Source organism: Archocentrus centrarchus, unplaced genomic scaffold, assembly GCF_007364275.1.
Source record: "Archocentrus centrarchus isolate MPI-CPG fArcCen1 unplaced genomic scaffold, fArcCen1 scaffold_26_ctg1, whole genome shotgun sequence".
Taxonomy (NCBI): Eukaryota; Metazoa; Chordata; class Actinopteri; order Cichliformes; family Cichlidae; genus Archocentrus; species Archocentrus centrarchus.
The window spans coordinates 1824801-1838879 of record NW_022060256.1 but is presented as its reverse complement, the minus strand read 5'-3'; the positions used below and the strand labels follow the sequence as shown (position 1 = coordinate 1838879).

At 42.0% G+C, this 14079-nt stretch overlaps 1 protein-coding gene across 2 annotated transcripts in view; it reads right to left on the bottom strand.

Moving 5' to 3' along the window:
* pdzd2 (PDZ domain containing 2) overlaps positions 1-14079 on the bottom strand; it is a 77166-nt gene that overhangs the window by 19814 nt on the left and 43273 nt on the right. For both annotated transcript variants that reach the window (XM_030723468.1, XM_030723467.1), the window contains exons 12-16: positions 8741-8855; positions 8553-8626; positions 2401-2623; positions 1147-1264; positions 839-971 (exon numbers count right to left, since the gene is read on the bottom strand). In XM_030723468.1, the coding sequence (XP_030579328.1) occupies positions 839-971; positions 1147-1264; positions 2401-2623; positions 8553-8626; positions 8741-8855 (663 nt within the window). The remainder of the gene's footprint in view (positions 1-838; positions 972-1146; positions 1265-2400; positions 2624-8552; positions 8627-8740; positions 8856-14079) is intronic.

The following is a 14079-nucleotide window of genomic DNA, read 5'->3' as shown; positions in this document are numbered from 1 at the left end:
CATGCTTGACTGCTGGGATGGTTTCCTTTGGGTCATACTCAGCATTTCTCTTCCTCCAGACATGCCAGGACGAGCTGGTGCCAAAGGTAGGTTTTGGCATCAAAAGATTTCAGTTTCATCTGACCAAAGCACTTTTTCCCAAGCCTCCTCTCAATCATTTAGATGTTCACTAGCAAACTTTAGATGGGTCTGATGTGCCATCTTGAGCAAGGGGGACCTTGCAGGTGCTTCAAGATTTCAATCCATTACAGTGTGGTGTGTTGCCAGTGGTGTACTTGCAGACTGTAGTCCCAACTGCCTTCAGATCATTAACAAGCTCTTCCCATATAGTTCTGGGCTGATTCCCCACCTTTCTCATGATCATCCTCACCCCATGAGGCAAGCTCCAGACCGTCAAGGCTGATTGATGGTCATTGTATATTTCTTCCACTGCTAATTATTGCACCAACAGTTGTCACCTTCTGACCAAGCTTCTTTCTGATGGTCTTGTAGTCCATTCCAGCCTTATGCAACTCTACAGTCTTGTCCCTGACATCCTTTGACAGCTCTTTGGTCTTGTCACTGGTGGAGAAGAGGCTGGAATGGAAGAAACTGATTCTGTGGACAGGTGTGCTTTATACACATAATGAGATGAGGAGTATCAGTAATTGACTGATTAATTACTGCAAATCTGTGTGAATAGGTACCAGACCATATAATATTTTTTGGCTTAACAATAAACCCCGAATGCAAATAGAGGAACAAAAATGTTCACCAGGATAAAGACAGAGAATGCAGAGGTAACTTAAATCTGAATAGAAAATGCATCAGTGTTTCTAATTAGAAGCAGACATCTTACCTTTGGGTTAGGGTGCCTGCTTATAATAAGAGTGACAGGTCCAGGCCCACATTCAGTGAGGATAGCATAGGCCTCACTGAGAGCAGCACGACGAAGACTGACTGAGTCCACCTCCAGTATCTGATCTCCACGACTGGGCAGAGATGCACAGGTGTCAGTATAACACTGTGAACACTGTCTGCACACGATTTGTACATACATCAACATTAGATTATCACAGTTATTCATAAATGCACTTTTCTCTTAGTGAAATTATCATGTGCCACTCTTCTGATATTAGTAACACTGCTTGTGCCCATCAGTTTTACCTGAGTCTGCCATCCATCTTGGCGACAGAGCCCAGAGCCAAGCTATGGATGTAGATACCAGGAGTAGAGTTCTCCAGGGTCAGGCAGCACACTCCAATTCCAAGACCAACACCCTGCTCTGAAGCAAGTCAGCAGCCACCAAGAAAAATAAATAAATACTTAAAGTTATCATCATTGAAAAAGTAACATATTCCTATATCTCTCTGATAAGTTACAGCTAGAATCACCTGAAGTTGAAAAGGTGATGTTTCAGCAGTGAAAAACAGATAAGGCTAAGGTATATAAAGACCTTGACCTCCTCCCTGAGCATGCATCAGTGTTGGCTATCACTAATGGACTGTTGTTTGAATAGGAGCCCTGCAGCCAGGTTCCAATGTCTGGGGGAAAGCCTTAGATTTATGCTCCCATTGTTGGAATGGTTGGGTCATCACATATTTGTGTGGAGAACTGAGGCTTCTCCGCAGCTCCACTCTCTTTACATTGGAGTTATCAGCATATCTGCACATGAAAATGTAGAATCTGTAGACAAGGGACAAGAGATCCTTTGCTACTGGTAGTTTTCTGATTTTCATTTGTAGTCTGAGTTCGATTGACAAATTATTTGGCTCTAGGTAGGTACACAGTCAGTTTGGAGAGCAAAAATACAGCCTCAAAACCACCATGCCAATTTGTTTTTTAATTAGCTTTATTTTAATTTATTATGCATTAGAAAACAGTGATAAGTGGATGGCACAAAAGTCTTTCACCAGAAATCTGCTGACCAAACCAGAAGCTCAAAAATATTGGCCTTTGTCTAAAGAGGCTAGGTAAGAGATGTATTTTCATATTGACATGACTGATTTTAATTTTATTTTTTTTTTTTTAATTATTTAACCAGGAAAACAGCATTCCTGAGCACCCTGGCCAAAATAGGCAGCTATTTAATTAACAGTGATTACACAGACAAATATTATACAAAACCAATCCCATACATCAAAATTCAAAAAACAAGCTTACACATAAACTTTAAATACTGTATGCATTGGTGAAACTGCTGTGAACATATAAAATACATAGAACATAATATATAATAAAACAATTAATATGTTTTGGTACTTTCACTCAGCTGTGCTTCCGTTTATGTCCTGCTACAATACAATTTGTATGCAAACTGACCACAAGTCAGATGCATTCTAGTGGCAGCAACACATCTTCACACAGAAAATCAACCAATGATATCTGAATGTGTTTCTGGGTTCCATTAAATAAGCTTACCTTTATTAAGTGTAACCTCCATGACAATGCAGTCTTTTGGACCTGGACCAGGGCCCCTGCGACCATCAGCCTCTTCCAACCCTGATGGAACATGTGTACTTCCACTGGCATTAGATTTGGGTGAATTGGAACAGCTGAGGAGGGTGGGGGTCGGACATGGCGTCAGGCTGGGGCTGCGCAGCCGGGTTCGAATGGTAAGTGTCACCACCCCTTTCTTAAGTTGCTGTAAATGAGGTTCAGTGTTAATAAAGTGGAAATGAAAATAGTTGAAGCTTTAATCTTATGCCTGAACTTCAGAAACTGATGTTAGAACCACATTGAGGGGGTACAGTGTGGGGGTGAGTGTGGAAGCAATAAGAATATCTGCTCGGGTCAGGATCAGAAATTGAACTGACAGTCTTGCCCTTTGGGTAAATGTGAGAAATGTCCCCCCACCTCCAGCACAGCTATCCTTGTCAGTGTTAATTTTATCATAATGGGGACAAAATATGAATTAACATGTGGAAAAATGCATTAGTGTGACAAGCATGATGTCCTTAAAAATTGTATGCTATGATTTTAAATCTAGTGCTTTGTGTTATTTAGTGAAAGAAAAACATGATGGAAAAAAAATGCACCGTCAGAAACATTATAGAAAATGTTAAAAATATATATATCATGTCACAAAAAAGTTGCACAATGCTGATCAGCACCAAGTAAAACACTCTGCAGCTGCCATTATCCCAGAGGTGTACATCTGCTGTCTGTGGCAACACTGTGATGCTGCAGCACCAGTAAAGATGTGTGTTACTAGAGAAACCACAGCAATTCAGATGATGTAGGCTAATCAGACTATGCTGGAGAAATCTATTAACTGTCCTTTTTAACTGGAGCTTCGGATGCTCAAGATAAAAAACAAACAAACAAAAAAACAAATAAACATTTTTTGGTAGTTTTGCCTCTGTAACCCACTGCAGTGGATTTTAAATCAAACAATCACTGTGTTTGAAGTTCAGATTGTCTCCTTAAATTGAAGGGGTTTTACAAAAACTCTTTAGTAATTACAGCCATTTTTATACAATCCCTCCATTTTTAGAGGCTCAAAAATAATTGGACAATTGACTAACGAGAAGTTTCATGGCCTGTTCCATTATTATTTAATGACAAAAGCAGCAGACATATCTGAAGTCAATTTAAAGTGTTGAATTTGTATTTTATAGCTTTTCACATTAAACCAATATCGTTTAGCTGAAAAAATAAATCAGAGCAAACATTTCAGAAGTGACCAAATCAACAATCTGATTTGTTCTTTAAAATAATGAATGCACTGGCCAGATCAGCAACACCAAAAGGCCTGAAAGACCACAGAAGACAGTGCATGATGACAGAATTATTTTCATGTTTAAGAAAAACAAATTCACAACATCTAACCCAGTAAGGAACACTCTTGAGGAGGTAAGTGTATCACTGTTAGTCTACGGTCATGAGATGTTTTCATGAATGTAAATACGGTGGGTTGACAGCAAGGTGCAAACAACTGGTTACACTTAAAAACAAGAAGGCCAGATTAGATTTTGTCAGAAAGCATCTAAAAGAGCCTCCACAATTCTGAAGAACATTATACACAGATGAAACCAAAATTAACTTGTACCGGGTTAATGGGAAGGGGATGAAGGAGGAGAGAAACAGCTCACAATTTGAAGCACACTGTACCACATTACCCGTGAAACATAAGAGGTAATGTTACGGCATGGGCTGAGAGAAGTTGCAGGAGGAAATCTGAAAAAAATGGGACTTTTTTCAGTGATGGGTAGTATGGCTAGTAAAATGATACCACAGGAGCAAAGCAGCAAACATTATAAGTCCTGCCTGTCTGTAACATTAATAGATCTTTCTGTTGGTCCCTTTAGAGGTTGCTACAGAGGATCACCTGCCTCTATCTCATCCTATCCCTAGCATCTTCCTCTGTCACACCAAACATGTGCATGTCCTCCTTCACTACATGCATGAAGCGCATCTGCGGTTTTCCTCTTTTCCTCCTCCATATTCAACATCTTTTGTCCATTATATCCACTATCCCTTCTCTGCATATGTCCAGATCATCTTAGCCTTGTCTCTCAAACTTTGTCTCCAAACTGCTTAACCTGAGCAGTCATTTCTAATCATGTCCATCCTGATCACCCCCAGTGAAAATCTTAACATCCAGCTCCACCTCCTGTCTTTTTGTCAGTGCCACAGTCTTGAAACCTTACATCATATCAGGCCTTATTGCTGTCATGTAAACCTTCCCTTTCATGACAGAAGGATAGCAGGAAGACTGAATCACCCCTGACACTTGTCTCCACCCACTCCACCCTGCCTGCACTCTCTTTTTACATGTACCTCTCTTGTGCACTTTGTGGCAGCTGTGGCCCAGGTGGGAGAGTGGGTTGTTTACCAATTGGAAGGTTGGTAGATCATTTCCCCAGCTCCTACAGTTCATGTGTCAATGTATCCTTGGGCACGATACTGAACACAGAGTTTCAGCCATCAGAATGTGAGTGTGTGTATGTGAATGTTAGCTATAGATAAAAGCATGAATGTGTGTGTGATTAGGACTGTTTATTGCACAGGAAAGAAGGTCAGAAAAGAACTAGGGAGAATGAGAATGACAAGCGGAACCACATTGTCATCCCTTATTGTCAGAGAAACTCCAAGCAAAAGACAACCCAGTATACTTCAAACTTAGTCACACCAAGGCAAAACTGGTCCATCCCAAGGACAAAAGTCCCTAGCACAAGATAAGCAACATAGTGTATGCTGTCCAGTGCAATGAAGAGTGGTCAGATCTCTACATTGGAGAAACCAAACAGCCTCTTCACAAACGCATGGCACAACATAGAAGAGACACCTCGACAGGACAAGACTCAGCTGCACATCTGCACTGAAAGGAGAAAGGACACTCTTTTGAGGATGCCAGTGTTCACATTTTGGACCAGGAAGACAGATGGTTTGAAAGAGGAGTAAAAGAAGCATCTATGTCCGCTGTGAAAAACCATCATTGAACAGAGGAGGTGGATTACATCACCAACATTTCCTTCTTTATAATGCAACACCTTTCTTCAGGTGGCCTCAATAGCTCACTTGATAGAATGGGGCGAAGTCCCACATTGGTTTCACTGAAAACCACTGATTGCATGGTGCCCTGAATATGTGTTCATTGGGACCCAGACGGTTGACTTACATGAGGTCCATGCAGGGTCCATGCATAGCCCATGCATGCATGGACCGTATGGGTCCGAATGAACACATATTCAGGGCCGGTTAAAATCTATCTGGGCAAACCCATGTAGGGCCACCATGGAAACTGCGGACAAAACCTTATGGGGCCCATAATGTTTGCCCTTGCTTATCCCATATGGGGCCCACCTAGGAGTGCTGGCAGGGCGACAATGTTTTTTCAATTTCAGTTTTCGTTAACTATAATACCCCGATAATAGCCAAAAAAACAAAATATTTTGTACAATCATCTTTCTGCCTGCCTTCCTCGAGCCAATCAGCCTCCGCTTAGTGTGCTTTAAATATCACTGCTTACCTGTCACTCTCCCTTTCAGATTAATTTATGCAACCCACCCCCTCACCTTCAACACCCAAGAGCTCCTTCCAAGCCTCCATCTTAGTCTCCACCACCACCAGCTTCTAGACAGTGGGAGGTCCTGCATTATCTCTACTGGGATTCCCTTCAGCTTCACTGGGCTGTTAGAGGCTAATCGCCAAACAACTATCTGTATTATCAATAAATTTTGTTCAATTTCTCCCAATGAGCTCTCCTTACTGAAATAACTGTAAATTAGTTTCTTATTCAAAAAATAATAATGTGCTGATTTTTTATGCTCTTTTGTAAAACAGTACATTAGAAAATTAATGGATATCAACAATAATTACACTGATCAGGCACAACATTATGACCACTGACTGGTGAAGTGGATAACATTGATTATCTCTTCATCATGACACCTGTTAGTGGGTGGGATACATTATGGAGCAAGTGAACTTTTTGTTCTCAAAGTTGATGTGTTAGAAGGAGGAAAAATGGGCAAGCATAAGGATTTGAGTGAGTTTGACAAGGGCCAAATTGTGATGGATAGATGACTGTGTCAGAGCATCTTCAAAACTGCAGCTCTTGTGGGGTGTTCCCTGTCTGTTGTGGTCAGTATCTATCAAAAGTGTTCCAAAGAACGAACAGTGGTGAACCAGTGATGGGGTCATGGACCGCCATGGCTCACTGACACATGTGGGGAGTGAAGGCTAGCCTGTGTTGTCTAATCAAGCAGATAACCTAAACTGATGAAAATGTTAATGCTTGTTCTGATAGAAAGGTTTCCAAATACACAGTGCATCGTAATTTTTTGCATATGGGGTTGCATAGCTGCAGACCAGTCAGGGTACCCATGCTGATCCCTGTCCACTGCTGAAAGCACCAACAATGGTATGTGAGCATCAGAACTGGACCACGAAAAAATGGAAGATTGTGGCCTGGTGTCAAGAATCATATTTTCTTCTGCATCGTGTGGATGGCCGCGTGTATGTGTATCATTTACCTGAGGAACACACGGCACCAGGATGGACTGTGGGAAGAAGGTAAGCCAGCAGAGGCAGTGTGATGCATGGAAACCTTGGATCCTGACATTCTGCCATCCGTGTAGCTGTTACTTTGACACATTCCACCTACTTAAGCATTGTTTCAGACCATGTACCTCCTTTCATGGAAACAATATTCCCTGATGGCTGTGACCCCTTTCAACAGTATAATGTGTCTTTCCACAAAGCAAAAATGGTTCAGGAATGGTTTGAAGAGCACAATAACGAGTTTGAAGTGTTGACTCGACCTCCACACTTCCCAGATCCCAGTCCAATTAAGCATATCTGGGATGTGCTAGAAAAACAAGTCCAACCCATGGAGCTCGCAACTCGCAACTCACAGGACTTACAGGATCTGTTTCTAACATCTTGGTGCCAGATACCACAGCACACCTTCAGGAATCTAGTGGAGTCCACACCCCAATGGGTCATGGCTCTTTTGGCAGCAAAAGAGGGACGAACAGAGTATTAAACAGGTGGTCATAGTGTCATGCCTGATCAGTGTAATGATCATGTTGATTACCACTGGTTACGCTTAAGAATAGGCCAGATAAGACTATACTAGAAAAAAATGAAAATAGCCTGCCTACTTCTAGTTAAAAAAATTTTGTTGGGCAGATGAAACCAAGAACTTACACCAGAATGGATGAAAGGAGAAAAGTATGGGGAAGGAACAACTCATAATCTGAAGAAATCATTATCTGTAAAAAAGGGTGGATGCAATGTTATGGCATGGGCCTGTATGGCTGCCAATGGAACTAGGTCACTAGTGTGCTGCTGATTAAATGCTGCTGATAGAAGTAACAGGATGAATTCTAAAGTGTATATGGCTATACTGCCTGCTCAGATTTAGTCAAATGCTGCAAAACTGGATGGTGTTTCTCAGTTCAAATGGATAATCACCCGAACTATACTGCAAAAGCAACCCAATATTTTATCAAGGCAAAGAAAGTGAATATGCTTCAAAGGTCAAGTCAGCCACCTTATCTCAACAAGATAGAGCATGCTTTTAAGATAATGAAAACAAACCTGAAGACAAAGTGACCCACAAACAAGTAGCAACTGAAGATGGCTACAACAGAGGCCTGGATGAGCCTCTCAAGGCAGGAAACACAGCATTTAGTGGGTTCTAGATTTCAGATACTCGCTGACTGCAAAGGATTTTTATCTAAGTATTAAAAACAATTTTTATATTAAAAGATATGTTAGTTTGTCCAATTAATTCTGCGACTCTGAAAATGCAGGGCCATGTATAAAATGGCTATAATTCCTAAACAGTTAGCGAAAAAGGTTAATAAATCCCCTTGAATTAAAGCTGAAAGTCTGCACTTCAATCATATTGACTGATTTAAAATCCACAGTGATAGTGTACAGAGGCAAAACTACAAAAACAGCATCTTTGTTCAAGCAAGTTATGAGCCTAACTATATGGCAGCAATTGACTGTACATGTCAGTGGCATTTGTGTAATTACTGTCTCTGCCAGAAGGAGGAGACAAAGGTTCTACATTGCAATTTTAATTTTCTTTGCATTGTTGATAAGATTTAAACAACCTTGAAGGTCTGGATAGCCTGTTGGTGTGTGTGCCCATGAAGAGACTCTCCGTTGACCTCTAGAATCTCGTCTCCTATATGGGGAAGCATATAATCAGTGTGAGACAGGCTTTTAATGAGAATAGATCAATCACTATCAACACTTTTAATTCTCAGTTCAGTAACACAGAATGAACAGGAATGGATACCCTCTTTCAGTCGTCCATCAGCTGCTGCGGCACCATAAGGGAAAATTGTTTTGACAAAAATGCCCATCTGACCACGTGCTGAGTCCTGTCCACCGACAATACTGAATCCAAGGCCCTGTGGAAGTGACATTTCAGTAAATGCCAGAAAGAACGACAGAAACCCAGTATTAAAGGGTTCACTTTTAGCTTGCTTCACTTGTTTTTGTTTAATAGTCACACATTAAAGCAAAAGTTTGAGGTTACTGTTGAAAAAGTTTTGCTGATGACAAGATCAGCTTAACTGTATTGCTAGATATAAGGTAGGAAGTTTTCCCAGACATACTGCTTCAAAAAAAAAAAAAGACAAAACTACATACAAGAGTGCTCCAAAGAACACGTTTTGCTTGCTCAAAGGCTTGTGAGAAAGTATATTCATCTATATGAAATTTTTAAAAAAATTACCCCTATGGATGAACAGTCAAGGGAACAATATACCCAGGTCTGGCTCTAGGGTGGAGCCCTGGCAACCCTATCCCGGTCAGGGACCTTGAGGGAAAGCATCTGGTGACCAGGCCTTAGGCCAGGGTACCCAGCCCGGTGCAGCCTGAAGAGGAGACATCGGCCCATGCTCCCATAGGCCCATGACCTGCAGGAGGCACCATAGGGGTTGGGTGCAATGTGTCAGGTGGTGACCAAGGGCGGAGGTCCTGGCAGACTGACTGCTTGAGAGATACCGGCTACATATAGCCAGGCTCACCTCAACTCATGGCCTGGGCTCTGGAACCAGTTTCCTGGAAAGGGGCTGGACTCTTTTCCAGTCTGGAGTTGCCCTCGGTGAGAGGCGGCAAGCTGGGGTGGGTATCCTTGAATCCCTTTGGCTTGTTCCCTGTATGTCAGAGTTTTCACTGGTGGACAAGAGGGTTGCTTCCCTACACCTTCAGGCCGGGGAACAGGTCCTGACTGTTGTCTGTGCTTATGTGCCAAATAACAGTTCAGAGTATCCAGCCTGCTTGGAGTCACTGGGTGGGGTGCTCGAGGGTATCCATCTAGTGAACATGTTTGAACATACCATGTTTGAACATAACCCCGTCCATAAGTACACATGGCACCAGGACACCCTAGATTACAGGTCAATGATCAATTTTGTAATTGTATCATCATCTGTGGCCGTATTTTCTGGACACTCGAGTGATGAGAGGAGCTAAGCTGTCAACTGAATATCACCTGGTACTGAGTTGGATCATGTGGCGGGGGAGGATGCTAGACAGACCTGGCGCACCTAAGCATATCGTGAGAGTCCGCTGGGATTGCCTGGCAGAAGCCACACTCCACAAGATCTCCAACAGAAATTCAACAGCATTCTGAGGGAGGCTAAGTACATCAAGTCTGAATGGACCATGATCTGCACCTCCATTGATGAGGCTGCTGCACAGAGCTGTGGCCCCTAACCAGATGGTTGACACCGGAGGTCAAGATAGCCATCAAGCTGTAAAAGGAGTCTTATTGGGCTTGTTTAGCCTGTGGGATTACGGAGGCAGCTGACAGGAACCAGCAGGCCAAGCGGAGATAGGGTGAAGAGTGCCCTAGACCCCGGGGCAGTACAGTACCAGTACACACTGGAGAGATTATATCTTTTGCGCATCTATTATACAAGTTTGACGTCAATATGTTGCACAGTTACTGAGATACTGAAAGTGTGACAAACAGTGTGCTATATTGCCAAAAAAATTCATTCACCTATCCAAATCATTGAAGTCAGGTGTTCCAATCACTTCCGTGGCTACAGCTACAACAAGTCCAGAAGTGAAATTTCCTCACTACTAAATATTCCACATTCAACTGTTAGCTGTATTAGAACAAAGTGGAAGCGATTGGGAATGCAGCTCAGCCAGGAAGCGGTAAGCCACATAAAATTACAGAGAGGGTTTAGCAGATTCTGAAGCACATAGTAAACAGAAGTCATCAACTTTCTGCAGCATCAGTCGCTACAGACCTTCAACCTTCATGTGGCCTTCAGATTCGCTCAAGAACAGAGCATTGAGGGCTTCATGTAAGAGGTTTCCATGACTGAGAAGCTGCATCCAAAACGTACATCACCAAGCGCAAAGTGTCAGATGCAGTGGTGTAAAGCACACTGCTACTAGAGAGAAGTGGAGACGTGTTCTCTGGAGTGATGAATCACACTTCTCTGTCTGGCAATCTGATGGATAAGTCTCAGTTTGGTGGTTGCCAGGAGAACGGTACTTGTCTGACTGCATTGTGCCAAGTTTGGTGGAGGGGGGATTATGGTATGAGCACTCAAAGCGCTATATACAACACGTTTGCATTTACTCATTCACAGCCATTCATACAAGCACTTCCTTCTACAGCCAACTTTTACACACATTCATATAAACACACAGAGTTAAAGAGATGCACGAAAAAGAAACACTCAGTGCATAATGGGAACCCCCCAGCAGCCTAGGCCTATTGCAGCATAACTAAGGGATGGTTCAGGGTCATCTGATCCCGTCCTAACTATAAGCTTGATCAAAAAGGTAAGTTTTAAGCTTAATCTTAAAAACAGATAGGGTGTCTCTCTCCTAAATCCAAGCTGGGAGCTGGTTCCACAGAAGAGGGGCCTGAAAGCTGAAGGCTCTGCCTCCCATTCTACTCTTAAGCATTCTAGGAACCACAAGTAAGCCAGCAGTCTGAGAGCGAAGTGCTCTGTTGGGGTGATACTATGAGGTCTTTAAGATAAAATGGGGCCTGATTATTCAAGACCTTGTACATGAGGAAAAGAATTTTAAATTCAATTCTGAATTAAACAGGGAGTCGATGAAGAAAAACCAATATAGGAGTAATATGCTCTGTCTTTCTAGTCCCTGTCAGTACTCTAGCTGCAGCGTTTAGCACCAGCTGAAGGCTTTTCAGGGAGCTTTTAGGACAGCCTAATAGTAATGAATTACAACAATCGAGCCAGGAGTAATAAAATGTATGAATTAGCTTTTTGGCATCACGGTGAGACAAAATGTTTCTAATTTTCGATATATTGCGCAAATGCAAGAAAGCAGTCCTACAGACTTGTTTAATATGTACAGTGAAGGACATATCCTGCTCAAAAATGACTCCAAGACGTCTCACAGTGTTACTGGAGGCCAAAGTAATGCCATCCAGAGTAACTATCTGGTTAGAGACCATGGTTTATAAGGCCGAGTACAATAACTTCAATTATATCTGAATTTTGAAGCAATAAGACATTCCTGCAGTTTAACTAATTGATGTGCGTCATCTGGCTTCATCGATAGATAAAGCTGGGTATCATCTGCATAGCAATGAAATTGTATGCAATTCTTTCTAATAATTCTGCCTAAGGGAAGCATGTATAGTATAAATAGAATTGGTCTTAGCACCAAACTCTATGGAACTCTATAATTAACTCCATAACAGACTGAGAAACAGCTTTTATGCCAGAGCCATCACTGAAATGAACTTTGTGCTGTTAAATGGAAAGTAACATGGTGGTGGTGGCGGCAGTGTGTGTGTGTGTGTGTGTATTGGGGCTGGGTCTCTTTTAATTTTATTATGTATAATGTTTTATTACTTTCAAACTTTTTTAATCTGTTTTGAGGAATGATTTTGTTGTGCAACTTGTCTGTACAATGACAATAAAGATTTGAAGTCATGGTTACAGAGCTAGGGGCAGCATGGTGGCGTAGTGGTTAGCACTGCTGCCTCACAGTTAGAATAACATCTGGAAGGCCTGGGTTCGATTTCACCTTGGCCCAGGCCTCTCCCTCTCTCTGTGTGGAGTTTGCATGTTCTCCCCGTGCTTGCGTGGGTTTCCTCCGGGTACTCCGGTTTCCTCCCACATTCCAAAGACATGCACTTACTGGGGTTAGGTTAATTGGCTACACTAAATTGCCCATAGGTGTGACTGAGCGCGTGAATGTGAGTGTGAAAGGTTGTCTGTAACTCTGTGTTGGCCCTGCAACAGGCTGGCGACCTGTTCAGGGTGTACCCTGCCTCTCGCCCTATGACAGCTGGGATAGGCTCCAGCCCCCCCGCGACCCTGAACAGGATATGCGGAAGCGGATGGATGGATGGATGGATGGATGGTTACAGAGCTACTGAAAGTGTGTAATTGTTGTAGTTGTGTAGTCTGTGTGGACTTATTAAGCAGCAGTCATAAATCCAAAACATAAATCTAAAATTAAAGCAAAAACGTCCAAGAAACCCTGGGAAAAAGTACAACATGGCAAAGCAAACTGAGGGAAGTGGAGGCAGGTGGGGCAAACTAGCTGTACATAGTTAATACAATGAGGCAGGGGGGGTGTAAAATTAAATACAATACACAAGAGGCAACTGATGACCAGGAATCTGCTTCTCCTTCCTGCTTCATAGTAACACCTGTGCACTGCCAAACTTCTTGCCCTCATATTGCTGCTTTGGGATATTTATTGTTTAGATTCATTCATACTCTAAGTGCTGCAGGGGGACTCCATGACGCACTCAGCATTTCCCCATCATTCACCTCTTTTCACTCCTGATGCATTTGTATGCCAGTGCTGTATGGCATTAAATTTTGCCTTTTCCCTCTCCTGTAGTTTGTCCAACACTATATGCTTTTCCAACAGCTGCCTCACGCAGCTGTTGTTGTGAGTTGGTGCTAAATTAATTGAAGTGAACATGAATTTAGCCTGGTACAGTTTCTACAGTTTAAACTACACACTGGCACATTGCATCAACTTGTTGTAGGGTTGTGAGCTCATCATGTTGGTGATTAGAGTAATTGAGGCCATGTGTGTCATTTAAAATGGCATCTATATCATTATACATTATGTATGAGAGGACCAATGTGACCAGTGTACAACTGGAGCGTCAAACATCAATCATAGAAGAGTGGACTTCAGACTCTGGCAGATGACTGAGCATCTAGTCAGTTATAGTTGTTATATTTTTTAAAAGTGTATTTTAGTGATTTTAGTTGTACTACTGCTATATAATTATATACAAATAAATGTTTCAGCTGCTTAAACATTTTTATAACAGATTTCTCTGATTCAGATATTCTGATTTTGATTATGATATGTTGTCATGTCAATTTTGAAAGAAGTTCTGCAACTTAGCATTCTGATAACTGAATATTTAAGCTCTGCAAGTCCATCCCATACAGCTCCATCCACCCATAGCTTATTAGAGAGGTGCTTTGGGGATACGTTAACATGATGTCCCACAGCTTAGTCTATACTAACAGCTTAACACGCACCCAATCTACATTCGCACAACAATATGAACCTTGTTTTACTAGAATTATGGTGGAAAATTGTTATTTCTAATTTTTTAAAAAAGCTTTTCATTAATAGATCATTAAGATGAAA